Raw genomic sequence first — 18,298 nt, forward strand, 5'->3', positions numbered from 1 at the left:
AGAGAAGAAGTGGATCAGTAATAATGTTTTATGATACAGATTGGGCCAGGAACCAGTTTTTATAAGAAATACCAGTACTTGCTGTTTAGCAATTTTTGTGCTGTTACCCAGTGATTGCTTCTGCATTTGAAAGTCTTCTGTAAAGTACAACTCACCAGATATGATTTCAAATGAATCTATTGTGAAACCTGTGGTATTTATTTGCTGCTGCTACTGCTAAGTCGCTTCAGTCGTGTCCGACTCTGTGTGACCCCATGGACTGCAGCCTACCAGGCTCCTCCGTCCATGGGATTTTCCAGGCAAGAGTACTGGAGTAGGTTCCCATTGCCTTCTCGGAGAAAGAGGTACAGAGTTGTTGGTTTAACACAATGAGGTGTTGGTGAACTTTTAGGATCTAATACATAGGGTAAAGGAGTGACCTAATGATATGCAAGTTAAAAAGTTTACTCTTAAAGTCTGAGAAATTGACAGAAGCAGCCTGTATGTGCATCTGCTGTTGCTGCTAAGTCGGGTCAGTCGTATCCGACTCTGTGAGACCCCATAGACGGCAGCCCACCAGGCTCCTCTGTCCCTGGGATTCTCCAGGCAAGAATACTGGAGTGGGTTGCCATTTCCTTCTCCAGGTATTTATCTAACTTGTTCTTAGTGGACTTGCTGCTGGTATGATTGTATTTGTTTCTCTGGTTACGTCTTTCATATTGTTGGCAACAAGGATAACAATCTCATGTGGTGATTTTGAGTGCTTTCATTTTTTTTTCCTTCTTCCTTTTTAACTGTTCAGATTTACAAGACTATTTTCAAAGAAAATAAGCCAACAGTGTCCAGGTTTATGAAATTATTGTTGCTTATCATGATACTGTTGTTGTTTAGTAACAAAGTCCGACTCTTTTGTAACCTCATGGACTGTAGCCCACCAGGCTCCTCTGTCCATGGGATTTCCCAGGCAGGAAGACTGGAGTGGGTTGCCATTTCCTTTTCCAGGGTATCTTCCTGACCCAGGGATTGAACCCGAGTCTCTTGTGTCTCTGCATTGGCAGGCAGATTCTTTACCATGCGTCATCAAGGAAGCCTTTAACCATGGTATACCAACTATAATTTTCACAATAAATATTAGAATAACCACTTCTTATTTTTTTTTTTAAGATTATGTATAGATTCCAATGAATCTATTACTGTTTTTTCTAAGAAATGATTATAGGTGTATATTTTTCTAAATTCTTTCACAGTATTAGAATAAAACTGTTATATCTTATTACAGAATAAAATCTTAGGAGAAGAGGTAACATTTGTTGTGTACCAACTCAGTGTTCTTTTGTAGCATTTTATCATAATGATAGGTATTATGCCTAATGTACATATGAGGAGATTAAGCCTTAAGGTTGTTAAATGGCCTGAATAAGCTTTTCATAAAATATACTATTAATAAACAAAAATAAAAATGTATAGACAAAAATAGTTCAGTAATCCAAAGAAATATAATGATATATAATTTTTCATCTCTTAAATAAGATACTGTATTGTTCAGTTTTAGGGTTATAGTGTGATCACTCACCCTTACATACTACTAATAGAATACTTGTTCCAATCATTCTGGAAAGCAGCTTGGATTTACTCTCTTAACAACATATATAACATACAGCAGTGCTAATTATATTTATCATATATATATTACGTTCCTATATGATCTCGTGCTAGTGGTAAAGAACCTGCCTGCCAATGCAAGAGACATAAGAGACTCAGGTTGGTTCCCTGGGCCAGGAGATCCCCTGGAGAAGGGCAGGGCAACCCACTCCAGTATTCTTGCCTAGAGCATCCCATGGACAGAGGAGCCTGGTGGGCTACAGTCCATGGGTTCTCACAGAGTTGGACATGACTGAAGCAACTTAGCACACACATTGTAGAACAGCCATCTTATAATGAAGTTTGTACCTTTTCTATTAATTTATTTTTAAAGTATAATTGACCTACAATGCTGTGTTAGTTCCTGGTATACAAACAACATAGTGATTTGATTACTTCTAGATGTTTCAAAATGATAAATCTAGTTACCATCTGTTACCATACAAAGATGTTAAGTAATTACTGGCTGTAATAATCACCACACTGTACATTTCATACCAGTGACCTATTTATTTTGTAACTGGAACTTTGTACCTCTTGATCTCCCTCACCTATCCACTCCCCACCCGGCCCCATCCTTATTCCTTCTGCCAACCGACTGTTTGTTCTTTTATCTATGAGTCTGTTTTTGTTTTGTTATGTTTGTTCATTTGTTTTGTTTTCTCAGATTCCACATATAAGTGAAATCATACAGTATTTGTCTTTCTCTCTCTGACATATTTCACTTAGCATAATACCCTGCAAGTCCATCCATGTTGAACATGTCAAAATTGCAGTTCTTAATTTCTGTGTAGTAGTTCATTGTGTGTTTGTGTACGCGTGCATCTTTATGTGTATCTCATGTATTTTTTTTAGCTTTTATTTATTTTGGCCACGCCATTTGGCTTGCCAGGATCTCAGTTCCCAACCCAGAGACTGAACCTGGGCCACAAAAGTGAGAGCCCAGAATCCTAACCACCAGCCACCAGAGAACTCCCACATCTTTTTATTCATTTGTTGATAGACACTCAGGTTGTTTCCATATCTTTTCTGTTGTAAATAAGGCTGCTATAAACACTGGGGTGCCTGTATCTTTTTGAATTAGTGTTTCATTTTTTCAGATATATACCCAGGCATGGATATATATGCTAGGTCGTAAGGTGGTTCTATTTTTAGTTTTTGAAGAACCACCACAGTGTATGGGGGTTACCTTTTTTCCACATCCTCGATAACATTTGCTTTTTGTGGTTTTTTTTTTTTTTTATATGTAATTGTAGCCATTCTGCTGGTGTGGGGTGATATCTCCTTTTTGTTGGTTTTAATTTGTACTTCTCTGATAATTAAGGATGTTGAGCATCTTTTTCTGTGCCTGTTGGCATCTGTATGTCTTCCCTAGATAAATGTCTAATCAGGTCTTCTTCCCACCTTTTAAATGGGTTGTTTGTTTTTTAATATTTTATTTATTTTTTTGACTACATTTGCTGTTAGTTGTGGCACATGAGATCTTTGTTGCAGCATCCAGGATCTTTCTTTGCAGTGCTAGGCTCCAGAGTTCTTGGGCTCAGTAGCTGTGCTCATTGGCTTAGTTGCCCTGTGGTGTGTAGGATCTTAGTTCCCTAACCAAGGCTTGAACACACTTCCTCTGCATTGGAAGGCATATTCTTAACCACTGGACCACCATGGAATTCCCTGTTTGTTTCTTATGTTGAGTTGTATGAACTGTTTACGTATTTTTTATGTTAACTCTTTATCAGTCATATTATGTGTTAATATCTTCTTCCATTTGGTAGGTGCCCCTTTCTTTTGTTGATGATTTATTTCACTGTGCAAAAGCTTTTTAGTTTGATATTGTCCCATTTGTTTATTTTTTTATTTTTGTTATCCTTGCCTGAAGAGCCACATCCAAAAAATATTGCAAAGACTAATGTCAAAGAGCAAAGAGCATGCTGCCTATCTTTTTTTCTAGAAGTTTTATGGTTTTAGATCTTACATTTAAGTCTTTAATCCATTTTGAGTTTATTTTTATATGGTTTGATTGTTTTGCATGTATTAATAGCTGTCCAGTTTTCCCCAACACCATTTGAGAGGCTGTCTTTTCCCCATTATATGGTTTTGCCTCCTTGTCATAGATTGGTTGTCCACATAAGTAGGGATTCGTTTCTGGGCTCTGTTCTGTTCCGTTGGTCTATGTGTCTGTTTTTGTGCTAGAACCATGCTGATTTGATTACTGCAGCTTTGTAATATAGTTTAAATCAGGGAGCATGATAGTTCCAGCTTTGTTCTTCTTTCTGAAGATTGTTTTGGCTATTCAGAGTTTTTGTGTTTCCATACAAATTTTAGAATTATGTGTTCTAGCTTTGTGACAGACGCCATTAGTATTTTGATGGGTGTTGCCCTACATCTGTAGATTGCCTTGAGTAGAATGGTTACTTTAACAATATTAAGTCTTCCAACCCATGAGCATGGTGTATTTTTCCATCTATGTTGTCTTTAATTTCTTTCATCAGTATCTTACAGTTTTCCAAGTACAATTCTTCCTTAGTTAGATTTACTCCCAGGTATTTTATTCTTTTTGATCTGATTGTAAATGAGATTGTTTTCTTAATTTCACTTTCTGGTAGTTCATTGTTAGTGTATAGAAATGCAACAAATTTCTATTTTTTAATTTTGTATCCTACAACTTTACCAAATTCATTAATGAATTCCAGTAGTTTTCTGGTGGTGTCATTAGGATGTTGTGTATGGTATTATGTCATTTGCTAACAGTGACAGTTTTACTTCTTTTTTTTCAACTGTGATTCTTTTTATTTCCTTTTCTTGTCTTGATTGCTGTGGTTAGGACTTTAAAAACTATGTTGAATAAAAATGGTGGGAGTGGGCATCCTTGTCTTGTTCTTGATCTTAAAGGAAATGCTTTCAGATTTTCACCCTTGAGTAAGATGCTGGCTGTGGGCTAATCATATATGGCCTTTATCACTTTCCTTTAGGGCAGTTAAAGAAAAAGGTTATAGAACTCTAATCACTCATATTTGGTGGACGAAATCCCTGAGTCTTGATCAGAGTAACTTGGAGGTAGTGTAACAGCCATTTTTTTCCCCTTGTGCCTAATATAAATGAGAATAAGTTATTTTAAAAACATTGTTTGCATTTTTTAAGTCAGCTTAGGAAATTTTTATGCCATTGTAAAAAACTTAATGAAAATAAATTATAAAATATGGATGCGTGTCCTTGGTGAGATTTTAATAGTAATAAGTAGCTTGCATTTTTATTAAAGTTAATCTAAAGTTTTAAATGCATTGCACATTCATGATTTTTAAGAGATGCATTTCAACTCTAAGTAAATGAAAAATTATAGTGAAATTAGCCATGAAGAATGAATGTTAAATTAATTTGAGGGTAAAGAATGGCTCAATTATATCATAATTGAATTGCATCTAAAATAATGTCACTTTGGTTTTAAGTACCTTTACTATTTTGTGAATTTGTTACTAGTTTGATTTGTGTGAGGGCAGAGTCTATCTGGTTTTCCTTTGTATTCTCTTACAGTGCCTTTCAGAGTAGATGCTCAGTAAATATTTGCTGTTGAATGAATGGGTAAATGTAATGCAACTGCTCTTAAAAAATTTAACTTAAAGAGATAATACATAAATATCTATATTCTGATTTAGTGAAAAGAGCTATCTGTGGAAGACAGTCTGTGCTAAGTGCCAGATGAGAGATTAGAACAGTAAGTGCTATAAGAAGAGAATGATCATTTTCAGTAGGATAATTAGGCAAAACTGACTTTATTGAGTTGAGCCCTGCAAAGAAACTTTTAATCAAAATGGAGAGGAAGTGGGGATTATAAAAAAATCTTGATTTCATCAAATGTTTCTCCAGCGAGTTTAAGACTGTCTTATTTCCCTTGTTTTCCTGACTCTCTTCTTCTCTGCCATGCTAATCTGTTAACTATTAATTCTCACTGTTCAGCTCTCATCTTTGACCCTTCTTGAAAGCAGTTATTATATACAGGTAAGGCTCTTTTTGAGCTTCCCTTGTGGCTTAGCGAGCTTCCCAGGTGGCACTAATGGTAAAGAACCCACCTGCCTATACAAGAGACATAAGAGACACAGTTTTGATCCTTGGGCTGGGAAGATTCCCCTGGAGGAGGACACAGCAACCCACTCCAGTATTCACGCTTGGAGAATCCCATGGACAGAGCAGCCTGGCAGGCTATATATAGTCCATAGCGTCATAAAGAGTCAGAGAGACTGAAGCAATTTAGTATGCACTCAGGGTGGCTTTGTGGTAAAGAATCTGCTTGCAATGCAGGGGACATGGGTTCAATCCCTGAGTTGGGAGAGCCCCTGCAGAAGGAAATGGCAACCCACTCGAGTATTTTTGTTTGGGAAATCCCATGGAGAGAGGAGTATGGCGGGTAACAGTCCATGGGGTCACAAGAGTTGAGCACCACTTGCCGACTAAACTACCACCAGTGCTCTTTTTGCTATTCTTTCCCGCCCTATAACCGCTGTCCTGTTAGGCAAGAGTTCACCTGAGCTGTAATTGATAGGAGCTCCCCAGTTCTCTCACGTCTTTACTCCTATATTTTTGGCCTTTCTTCCCAAATCTAAAATGTACTTCTTCTTGAATTTAATGTGATTATTTCCATTTTTATTATATGTAATTTTAAAATATTTTTGTTAAAACTTAAATGCAATAAAGTGAAAGTGTGAGATGTTTTTAAAAAATAATGTGAAAAAACAATTTTCATAAATTAAATAATGTTTTGAAGCTACTGTATGTGCTGCAGAGGAAAAAAGGTGCTTCTTGTATTGATAATGATAAATACTTACCTTTCCTTCTTTCAAGACAGGTCAAGTGCTACCTCCTTACTGAAGCCCTTCTTGGGTTCCCTCTGTATACTGTTTGTGCTGTTTCATCCTGCCACTCTCCGTTATTGGTTGCTTATCTGTTTGTCTTTCCTACTAAATATTGTGTGTGTGTGTGTGTGTGTGTGTGTGTGTGTGTGTGTATACTTTCTCAGGACAGGAACCAGGGTTGCTAACCTTTCTTCCTATCTCCTGACTCAGTGCTTTGCCCATAAAAAATTCTTAATGAATGTTTGTCAAATTGAATTTGCTTTGTGTTTATCACTTTTTAAAGACAAACCTGTATTGGTTTTTTGTTTTTATTCTGTTATCTGTCTTAATTAAAAACTGCTAAGGAGGGACTTCCCTGGTGCTCCAGTGGTTAAGACTTCGCCTTCCAATGCAGGAGGTACAGGTTTGATCCCTGGTCAGGGAGCTAAGATCCCATATACCTTGTGGCCAAAAAACTAAAACATAAGACAGAAGCAGTACTGTAACAAATTTAGCAAAGACTTAAAAAAAAAAATAGCTGCTAAGGAGCACCTGTAACACACACACACACATGTACATATATGTATATTTTAAACTTGGTGAATCAGAATACTCAACTTTCCTTGTCTGGATTGGAAGACGGACTTTCTCCCTTGTGACAACTGCTCTTGAACTGATTTAAGTATTAAGACAATTCCCAGGCAGCACTTAATTTTTAGCACAGGAAGATTGTGGAAGTTCCTATATAATGTTCCATGGATCTTTCTCATATCAGAAATAATCTTTATATTGTGTTATTTGGTTGTATTTATTTTCATCATTTTAATTATTTAAATAGTATTTTCCTGTGTTTTATAGGTCAAGAAACTAAGACTTAAGCATAAATAAATCGCCAGATTCACACAGAAAGTGCTAATAGGTATAAACAGAATGTTGCCTTCTATAATTGAGGAGATTAAATGAGTTGATTTCCCTTTTTCCAGCTCCAAAGACTCTGAAGCTCTGAGAGTCTTTTACATTATTTGAACACTTGGATAGGCAGTAAAATATTTGACAAAATGAACTTGCTTTGAGGAAGGTACCAGGTTGCTTTCAGGCTCAAACCGGTAACTGATTTCATCTAGCTCATTTGCTAACTGCTTGGGAGGGCTCCTTGGCAGTGGCAGTGAAGCAGTATAGATCACTTTTTCAGCTTCACCAGGTTTTAATGGTTCTCTTTTTTCACCCTTAGCTCTGGGTAGTGGTTATACAATTGTAAATACAGCTGAGCTGTAAATTGTCTACTCTGTTGCCCCGGGACTCATGTATTTTGCCCAATTTAGGAGCCGTTTTAAGACTGCTGAGCGCACTGTAGGCTCCACCTACTGTCATGCTGAAGCTACTGCATCTTCATTCAGCATTGCTACTGCTACTGCGAAGTCATTCAGCATTATTTCAAACTTAACTCTTTTGCACATTACCTGTTTCCCCTGACCTTCTTTCTTATACTTTAGATACTTGAGTTTTCTTATCATTTGCTAAAAGATGACTTTACCGATTAATAAATTTTGAAATTACTGAAATGTTGTCAGCCTCACCCATAATTTGTATTGAGAGGAGAATTCAAAGATACTATGTTTCAGAGTATAAAAATACCATAGTTTTTAGAGTTAAAAAAATCCCTTTTGTCCATATCCAAACAGGATTCCCTCTAGAAAAAAAAAAAAGATTTTTCCTACTTTAAAGTTTTAGTATACTATTGTGTGGTATATGAATGAATCTCCAGTTTTACTTCTGAGGGGAAAAACCCTGTTTTAATTGAATTTTCTGGAAGCAGCTCAAGATCAATTAAACTCTTAGTAGAAGAAATCTAGCCTTTATTTTCTATAATTATATTATTAATATTTTAATCTTAAATTATAAAAACAGGATAACCACATTGTAGAAAAAAAAAATCCGTTGCTTTACTATCTTAAAACTCTTACTTTGGTGCTTGGGGAACCATCACCAAGCATAGTTTGGCCCAGCAATAATAAACATATGTTTTGGTAAAAACATAGTTTTATCATTGTTATCAATGAGTTATCAGTATATTATCTCTTGGATCTAAATTCATCATTCATTGCGTGGTCTGTGAAAATGGACCTGTGCGGTTTAAATTTGTTTCCTTTGCCAACTAGCCAGATGTTAAATTTTGTCAGTAGAGGGCGCTAGAGAGACATTGCAAGAGGAAGAGTTTCCCTTCCTGGTTCTGGTGTGCTGGCTTTGTGGCTTCTTAAGTGCCTGACCCTTGCTGTGTAAGTGTTCATCCAGCTTCTGTCCCATGCAGTGCCCAGATCCTGAAGCTTACGTGGCTTCTCCAGTGCCAGCTCATTCACTACTGCAGTCAGCAGCACCAGTGGCCATTAGCTTCCCACTCCAGGTGATCACTTTTCCCTGGCATCCTAGAGGGCAGATTAAGGACAAGTTCCTAAGGGTGTTTGATATTCACTCTTGCCATCTCCTGTTTGACCACTTCTGATTTACCTTGATTCATGGCCCTAACATTCCAGTTTCCTATGCAAAATTCAGACTTAAATTGAGGAAATTAGGGAAAACCACTAGACCATTTAGGTATGACCTAAATCAATAACCTCAGATATGCAGATGACACCACCCTTATGGCAGAAAGTGAAGAGGAACTAAAAAGCCTCTTGATGAAAGTGAAAGTGGAGAGTGAAAAAGTTGGCTTAAAGCTCAACCAACATCTAGAAAACGAAGATCATGGCATCCGGTCCCATCACTTCATGGGAAATAGATGGGGAAACAGTGTCAGACTTTATTTTGGGGGGCTCCAAAATCACTGCAGATGGTGACTGCAGCCATGAAATTAAAAGATGCTTACTCCTTGGAAGGAAAGTTATGACCAACCTAGATAGCATATTCAAAAGCAGAGACATTACTTTGCCAACAAAGGTTCGTCTAGTCAAGGCTATGGTTTTTCCAGTGGTCATGTATGGATGTGAGAGTTGGACTGTGAAGAAGGCTGAGTGCCGAAGAATTGATGCTTTTAAACTGTGATGTTGGAGAAGACTCTTGAGAGTCCCTTGGACTGCAAGGAGATCCAACCAGTCCATTCTGAAGGAGATCAGCCCTGGAATTTCTTTGGAAGGAATGATGCTAAAGCTGAAACTCTAGTACTTTGGCCACCTCATGCGAAGAGTTGACTCATTGGAAAAGGCTGATTCTGGGAGGGATTGGGGGCAGGAGGAGAAGGGGACGACAGAGGATGAGATGGCTGGATGGCATCACTGACTCGATGGATGTGAGTCTGGGTGAACTCCAGGAGCTGGTGATGGACAGGGAGGCCTGGTGTGCTGTGATTCATGGGGTCGCAAAGAGTTGGACACGACTGAGTGACTGAACTGAACTGAAATCAAATCCCTTACTATTATACAGTAGAAGTGACAAATAGAATCAAGGGATTAGATCTGACAGACAAAGTGCCTGAAGAACTATGGATAGAGGTTCCTAACATTGTGTAGGTGGTGGTGATCAGAACCATCCCCAAGAAGAAGATATGCAAAAAGGCAAAACGGTTGTCTCAGGAGGCCTTACAAATAGCTGAGAAAAGAAGAGAAGTGAAAGACAAAGGAGAAGAAGAAAGATATCCATCTGAAGAATAGAAAGGAGAGATAAGAAAGCCTTCCTAAGTGATCAGTGCAAAGAAATAGAGGAAAACAATAGAATGGGAAAGACTAAGATCTCTTCAAGATAATTAGAAATACCAAGGAAACAGAGATAGGCATGATAAAGGACAGAAATGGTATGGACCTCACAGAAGCAGAAGATATTAAGATGAGTTGGCGAGAATATACAGATCAGATCAGATCAGTCGCTCAGTTGTGTCCGACTCTTTGCGACCCCATGAATCACAGCACGCCAGGCCTCCCTGTCCATCACCAACTCCCAGAGTTCACTCAGACTCACGTTCATCGAGTCAGTGATGCCATCCAGCCATCTCATCCTCTGTCGTCCCCTTCTCCTCCTGCCCCCAATCCCTCCCAGCATCAGAGTCTTTTCCAATGAGTCAACTCTTCACATGAGGTGGCCAAAGTACTGGAGTTTCAGCTTTAGCATCATTCCTTCCAAAGAAATCCCAGGGCTGATCTCCTTCAGAATGGACTGGTTGGATCTCTTTGCAGTTTCCAAGGGACTCTCAAGAGTCTTCTCCAACACCACAGTTCAAAAGCATCAATTCTTTGGTGCTCAGCCTTCTTCAGAGTCCAACTCTCACATCCATACATGACCACAGGAAAAACCAAAGCCTTGACTGGACGAACAGAACAATACAAAAAAAGATCTTAATGACCCAGGTAACTACAATGGTGTGATCACTCACCTAGAGCCAGACATCCTGGAATGTGAAGTCAAGTGGGCCTTAGGAAGCATCACTATGAACAAAGCTAGTGGAGGTGATGGAATTCCAGTTGAGCTATTTCAAATCCTTAAAGATGTTGCTGTGAAAGTGCTGCACTCAATGTGCCAACAAATTTGGAAAACTCAGCAGTGGCCACAGGACTGGAAAAGGTCAGTTTTCATTCCAATCCCAAAGAAAGGCAATGCCAAAGAATGCTCAAACTACCACACAGTTGCACTCATCTCACATGCTAGTAAAGTAATGCTCAAAATTCTCCAAGCTAGGCTTTAACAGTACATTAACCAAGAACCTCCAGATGTTCAAGCTAGATTTAGAAAAGGCAGAGGAACCAGAGGTCAAATTGCTAACATCCATTGAATCACTGAAAAAGCAAGAGAGTTCTGGAAAAACATCTACTTCTGCTTTATTGGCTACACTAAAGCCTTTGACTGTGTGGATCACAACAAACTGTGGAAAATTCTTCAAGAGATGGGGAATACCAGACCACCTTACCTGCCTCCTGAGAAACCTGTATTGTAGGTCAAGAAGCCGCAGAACTGGACATGGAACAACAAACTGGTTCCAAACTGGGAAAGGAGTATGTCAAGGCTATATATTGTCACCCTGTTAACTTACATGTAGAGTGCATCATGCAAAATCCTGGGCTGGATGAAGCACAAGCTGGGATCAAGATTGTTGGGAGAAATATCAATAATCTCAGATACGGAGATGACACTGCCCTTATGGCAGAAAGTGAAGAGGAACTGAAGAGTCTCTTGATGAAAGTGAAAGCAGAGAGTGAAAAAGCTGGCTTAAAACTCAACATTCAAAAAGCACAGATCATGGCATCTGGTCCCATCACTTCGTGGCGAATAGATGGCTAAACAATGGAAACAGTGACAGACTTTATTTTTTTTGGAGCTCCAAAATCACTGCAGTTGGTGAGTGCAGCCATGAAATTAAAAGACGGTTGCTCTTTGGAAGAAAAGCTATGACCAACCTAGACAGCATATTAAAAAGCAGAGACATTACTTTGTCGACCAAGGTCCGTCTAGTCAAAGCTATGGTTTCTCCAGTAGTTGTGTATGGATGTGAGAGTTGGACCGTGAAGAAAGCTGAGTGTTGAAGAATTGGTGTTTTTGAACTGTGGTGTTGGAGATGACTCTTAAGCATCCCTTGGACTGCAAGGAGATCAAAACAGTCAATCCTAAAGAAAATAAACCCTGAAAATTCACTGGGTGGATTGATGCTGAAGCTGAATCTTTGGCCACCTGATGCAAAGAGCTGACTCATTAGGGAAAACCCTGATGCTGGAAAAGATTGAAGGCAGGAGGAAAAGGGAACGATAGAGGATGAAATGGTTGAATGGCATCACTGACTCGATGGACGTGAATTTGAGAAAGCTCTGGGAGTTGATGATGGACAGGGAAGCCTGGCATGCTGTAGTCCATGGGGTTGCAAAGAGCTGGACACGACTGAGTGATTGAACCGAACTGAGCCAGTCTTTTGGGCTTCCCAGGTGGCACTAGTGGTAAAGAACCTGCTTGCTGATGCAGGAGACACAGGTTCCATCCCTGGGTCAGGAAGATCCCCTGGAGAAGGGCATGGCAACCCGCTTCAATATTCTTGCCTGGAGAATCCCACGAACAGAGGAGCCTGGTGGACTGCATTCCATAGGGTTTCAAAGAGTCGGATGACTGAAGCAACTTAGTACAGCTCAGCCAATCTCTCATTACTACAATTCCCTCTTATATTTAATGACTCTTTATAGCAAACTTTTCCTGTTCAAATAACTGTGGCTTGTCTCTCTTGATTGGACCCAGACTAATAGCATTTTTAACCAAAAATTTCAGTCTGTGATAAGTTTTTGTACATTCTTTTTGTTCAGTAAATTTAAATTAGTATGTATTTATCCTCTTGTTTACAAAGTCATTTCATATCAATTATTCTTTAAATTATCTTTTTAAAAACAACCTTTTATTCTTCTTGATTTAAAGTCTTATCTTCTTTTTTTTAAAATTTTTATTTTATTTTTAAACTTTACAATATTGTATTAGTTTTGCCAAATATCGAAATGAATCCGCCACAGGTATACCTGTGTTCCCCATCCTGAACCCTCCTCCCTCCTCCCTCCCCATACCCTCCCTCTGGGTCGTCCCAGCGCACCAGCCCCAAGCATCTAGTATCGTGCATCGAACCTAGACTGGCGACTCGTTTCATACATGATATTATACATGTTTCAATGCCATTTTCCCAAATCTCCCCACCCTCTCCCTCTCCCACAGAGTCCATAAGACTGATCTATACATCAGTGTCTCTTTTGCTGTCTCGTACACAGGGTTATTGTTACCATCTTTCTAAATTCCATATATATGTGTTAGTATACTGTATGGGTGTTTTTCTTTCTGGCTTAATTCACTCTGTATAATAGGTTCCAGTTTCATCCATCTCATTAGAACTGATTCAAATGTATTCTTTTTGTAGTCTTATCTTCTTGACTGTTTAATCTTTTTGCTTTTGTGGTTAATTGTTTTTGTGTCCTATTGAAAAACTCTTTGCTACTTCTAGGTCATGAAGATGTTCTCCCATGTTTTCTTCTAAAAATTATACTGTTCTACCTTTCACATTTAGATCTGTAGTACATCTGGAATTTATTTTTTGTATAAGAAGTGTGAGGTTGGGGTCCAGGTTCATTTTTTTTCCCATGTAAATTAAATATCCAATTGATCCATTTACCTTTATTGAAAAGATTATCTTTTTCATACTGTATTCAGGGTCGTGTTTGTCATGAATCAAGTGGCTAAATTTTAGATTGTTCTTGCAATCTTATTTGTTCTACTTCTTTATCTTCTTAATAGGCCTTGATATCTAGTTATATAAATACTCTAGTTTTGTTGGTACACAAGATGTCTTGACTCTTTTTGGCCTTTTAAATTTTCATATACAGTTTAGAATCAGGTTATCAATTTGTTCCCCAAAAATCTGCTGGGAGTTTTATTAGTATTATATCTTGCACACCTTTTGTTAGATTTGTACCTAGGTATATGACATGTGCTGAGGTTATTGTAAGTTATATCTGTAGCACCACAGCTGTAGTTAGATTGTCAGTCTAACTAGAGTCAACAATGTCTTTAATTTAATACTGTTATTTACTTAGCTGTATATAGAGATAGGGTAGGTATAAAATCTGTCTTATCTGGATGCCCAGTTGTACTCAAATACACAGTCAAGTAGAAAGAAAGAATTCATCAGGAGTACAGACGAAAAAGGAAGTCACATACAAAAAATTCAGACTAGCTTTAAACTTCTTCATAGTAATATTCAGTCTGGAAGACAGTATAATAGTACTTACCAACTTTTGAAAAAAAGACACCAAAATTTTATAACTAAGTTATCTTTTGAGTATAAAGGCAAAAGACAATATTCTCAAGCACTTAGGAAGTCAAGCAATACAGTACCTATAAATCCTTGAAGAAACTTCATGAAGATGAATGATGAAATCTAAACAAGTAAAATGTTTTTTTTTTTAAGGCAAAATGGACCACTCTTTCAGAAGCATTGGTATAAGCTGCTTTTTCCAACTCAATTTTTGTTGTTATCTTTGAGGTTTATTCTGAGATACTTTTGCTTTTTACCTTGAGAATTTAGTTCTCTAGTGGATGTTCTGATTGAAAATTCTTAGTTTCATTTGTTTGAAAGTATCTTTGTTTTGCTTCAATATCTATAAGAAATTTTTGTTGAGGAGAAAATTATTTTCCTTTAGCACCTTTTAAATATCTTTCCATCATCTTTCTAAGAAGTCACCTACTTGATTTTTGCTAAAGGCTGACTGTGTATCTTTAAGTGCATGTCTGTGTGCTTAGTCACTCAGTGGTGTCCAACTCTTTGTGACCCCACCGACTGTAGCCCACCAGGCTCCTCTGCCCCTGGGATTTTCTAGACAAGAGTACTGGAGTGACTTGCCATTTCCTTCTCCAGAGGATCTTCCCAACCCAGGGACCGAACCCATGTCTCCTGCGTCTTCTGCATTGGCAGGTGAAATCTGTAGCACTGAGCCACCTCCTTTTAATTTAAATTAATATTGATTAATCTCATTATCTTCTTGTGCTTTTCTTTTCCTGTAGGGAATACAGTGAGTAACCTGATTATGATTTTACCTCCAATTTTTGGTGCGATGCAGAGTGTTAGAAGTGGACTGGAAAAGCGGTACATTGCTTCTTATTTAGCACTCACAGGTATGTATAACACTTCATCTAAGAATGATGTAAAAAAATGATGTACAGGATTCAAACAGTCGGTTTTTCTTATTCATTCTTAAAATTGTAGCATATTCTGAAAGTTCTGAATAAAATTACACCAATCTTGCCAGTATTTGAACTGTATTTTGAGTAAATTAAAAAAAAAAACCACAAGATATTTCAAGCATCCAGAAAAGAACAAGGATAATATAGCAAATATACCTATGTATCCTACCTTCCTCCTTTGTCAGATCTTAATATTTTGGAATATTTGTTTCAGATTTTACTTTTTCCTTTTTAAAGAAATAAACGTAAAAAGTTAACGCTTTGTTTGTATTCCTGCCTGATTTTATTCCCATCTTCCTCCCTGCTCACCCTGCTAGAGTTATAAAATTTTTTGTAAGGACTATTCTATTGTATCTAACTTTTTACAGTTTACTCCTATTCTCTACCTGTTTATGAGACAGAGACTGTATCTTAGTTATATTTGTATACTGGTTGTCTGGCAAGTTAGTGGTCCTCAGTAAATGTGACATGGAGTATAAGTGAACTTTATCGGAGTCTAAGATGGAAAAATCACTCTTTCATGTTCATGCATTATCATCATAAAAACAAAACTAGCAAAGAAAGTAGGTTCTAGTCTGTATTTTATATAACTTTCTAAGCTAAACAGTTTCTTTGGTTTTAATTCAAGGTAGATATTATTTACACAGTAATATTTATCTAATTACCACAAAACTGTAAGATATAGTGTATCATATCTGATTCTATATAATCATATTAGTCACTGTGTATGAGAGTTTTTCCAGTGGTCATGTATGGATGTGAGAGATGGACTTTAAAGAAAGCTGAGTGCTGAAGAATTGATGCTTTTGAATTGTGGTGTTGGAGAAGACTCTTGAGAGTCCCTTGTTTTGCAAGAAGATCCACCCAGTCCATCCTAAAGGAAATCAGTCCTGAATATTCATTGGAAGGACTGATGCTAAAGCTGAAACTCCAATACTTTGGCCACCTCATGAGAAGAACTGACTCATTTGAAAAGACCCTGATGCTGGGAAAGATTGAAGGTGGGAGGAGAGGGGGATGACAGAGGATGAGATGGTTGGATGGCATCACCGACTCAATGGACATGATTTTGGATAAACTCCTGGAGTTGGTGATGGACAGGGAATCCTGGTGTGCTGCAGTCCATGGGGTCACAAAGAGTTGGACACGCCTGAGCAACTGAACTGAACTGATGAGAGAGTTTAATTTTTGTGTCTCTTATGTAGTGTTTTGAGAAAGTTACTTGATTGATCTTCAGTAGGAAGACTTGTTCACAAACTTAACCCTTTGCTTTATTTCCTGGGGTGTTTTAAGAATGTTTGTAAAATACTGACAAATCACAATCAGTAATAACAGAATAAAAAGATTTGAGGGACTTCCAAGTTGCCTTAGAATAATACTGACCTTAGAGTTTGTCCTCTCATCCTTGTGGACAACCGTACAGATTAGAAGGAAAGTAAATAAGCCACTTTTAGCTCACACTTTCAGCCTTACTGAAAGAAAAAGAATACTATGAACTTCAGATAATTTTTAAACATGAAATAAATACCAAATTCTAACAGAACTGTCTTTAATGTTTTAGACTTTGGGAGGTTTGAAAAACTATGTGGAAAAGAGGAGAGAAGATTTGAGGACTTAGTCTGACAAAACACCAAGAGAAAGGGAAAGTTTCACGATAAATGCAAAATTTCTGAAAACATTCTAAGAGCTGGTAAATCATAGTAGTGGCAAGTACACAGTAAAAGACTTGAAAGTATGCGAGGCCTCATGTGGCAGTTTTGAAAAGGTATTGCTTCTGGGAAAGGAGATAGCCTTTGGAGATGTGTTGGAAAAGAATGAAGTTAGAGGCAGGAATTAAGATCCTACTGAAACAAAATAACTAAAATACATTAGACCCTTCTCCCTGCTTGGCCCTCTCCCCCTGCTCCCAAAACAAACACATATATATGAAAAGGGAATGTAACCTTCTTTATTCAGAAGGGGGCAGTCTCAAACTAGGAATCTTTTAAGCCACCCCAAACCTTTACTCTTTCCACAAAATAGACCCCACCAAAGTCAGTCTGCATCTATGCAGTTACTGTAATAAGAAAACAGAAAATGAGAATCAATACCTTTTGATTCGTGGTTATTCTTTTCCCACTACTAATTATAAAGCAGAAAGAAACTGCAGCACGATATTCCTAACTGAATTAGCCTCAAACCAAAAATGGATAAAAATTTAAAAACTAATAACACCAATAAAAATTAATTAAAAAATATTAACGGAAATAGCTTCCTCACCTCCCAAAAGAAATAAAATTAAATTGATTAAACTTAGGAAAGAAATGAATCCTGAATTACAACGTGTTGAGTATTTAATAAAGACTGTTTAAGAAAGGAAAAAGAAAAAGACACAGCAAGAGAATGAAAATGAGATAAAGAAATAAAGAGTAAGAGAAAAAGTACTGAAATGGAAGACAGGCAAAGAAGATTCAATATAATTTAATTGAAGTTCCTGAAAAAGGAAAATAAAACAATGATACAGATCTTATATTTAAAACTATAGTTTTAAAAATAATTTGAAAGATGACTTTTTGAAAATGGAAGAAGACCTGAATCTAGATTTTGAAAGGTGCATTTTTGTATTGTAAAACTGACTTGGAATGGTCAACTCTGAAAAAGACTAGTAAGATTACTGGATTTTAAAAATGAAAAAAAAAAATTCTCACAGCTCTAGGGAAGAAGACCAGATTACTCATAAGGGCAAGAAAATTAGACTGGCACTAGACCTCAGCAACATAAAAAAGAAAAGCATCAGTGTAACTGCATTTTTAGTGCAAACCAAGGATTTTATATCCTAACCAAATTGTTTTTCAGGTATCTAGGTTGTGGAAAAACAGTTTTAAACATACAAGTACTCATTGAAAACTACACACATGACTCCTTCCAGATGAATCCATGAGTATTGCTCTGTCTAATTTAGTAGCTGCTAGCCACATGGCACCCCACTCCAGTACTCTTGCCTGGAAAATCCCATGGATGGAGGAGCCTGGTAGGCTGCAGTCCATGGGGTCGCTAAGAGTTGGACACGACTGAGCGACTTCCCTTTCACTTTTCACTTCCACTCATTGGAGAAGGAAATGGCAACCCACTCCAGTGTTCTTGCCTGGAGAATCCCAGGAATGGGGGAGCCTGGCGGGCTTCTGTCTATGGGGTCA

General features: G+C 37.7%; 1 protein-coding gene across 4 annotated transcripts in view; it reads left to right on the top strand.

The window, feature by feature from the left end:
• Positions 1-18,298, top strand: part of ACER3 (alkaline ceramidase 3) — a 157,789-nt gene that overhangs the window by 40,027 nt on the left and 99,464 nt on the right. For all 4 annotated transcript variants that reach the window (XM_070803950.1, XM_019974827.2, XM_070803951.1 and 1 more), the window contains one exon: positions 14,943-15,053. In XM_070803950.1, coding sequence (XP_070660051.1) covers positions 14,943-15,053 — 111 coding nt within the window. Of the gene's footprint in view, positions 1-14,942; positions 15,054-18,298 lie in introns of those variants that run through there.

Source organism: Bos indicus, chromosome 15 (genome assembly GCF_029378745.1).
Source record: "Bos indicus isolate NIAB-ARS_2022 breed Sahiwal x Tharparkar chromosome 15, NIAB-ARS_B.indTharparkar_mat_pri_1.0, whole genome shotgun sequence".
NCBI lineage: Eukaryota > Metazoa > Chordata > Mammalia > Artiodactyla > Bovidae > Bos > Bos indicus.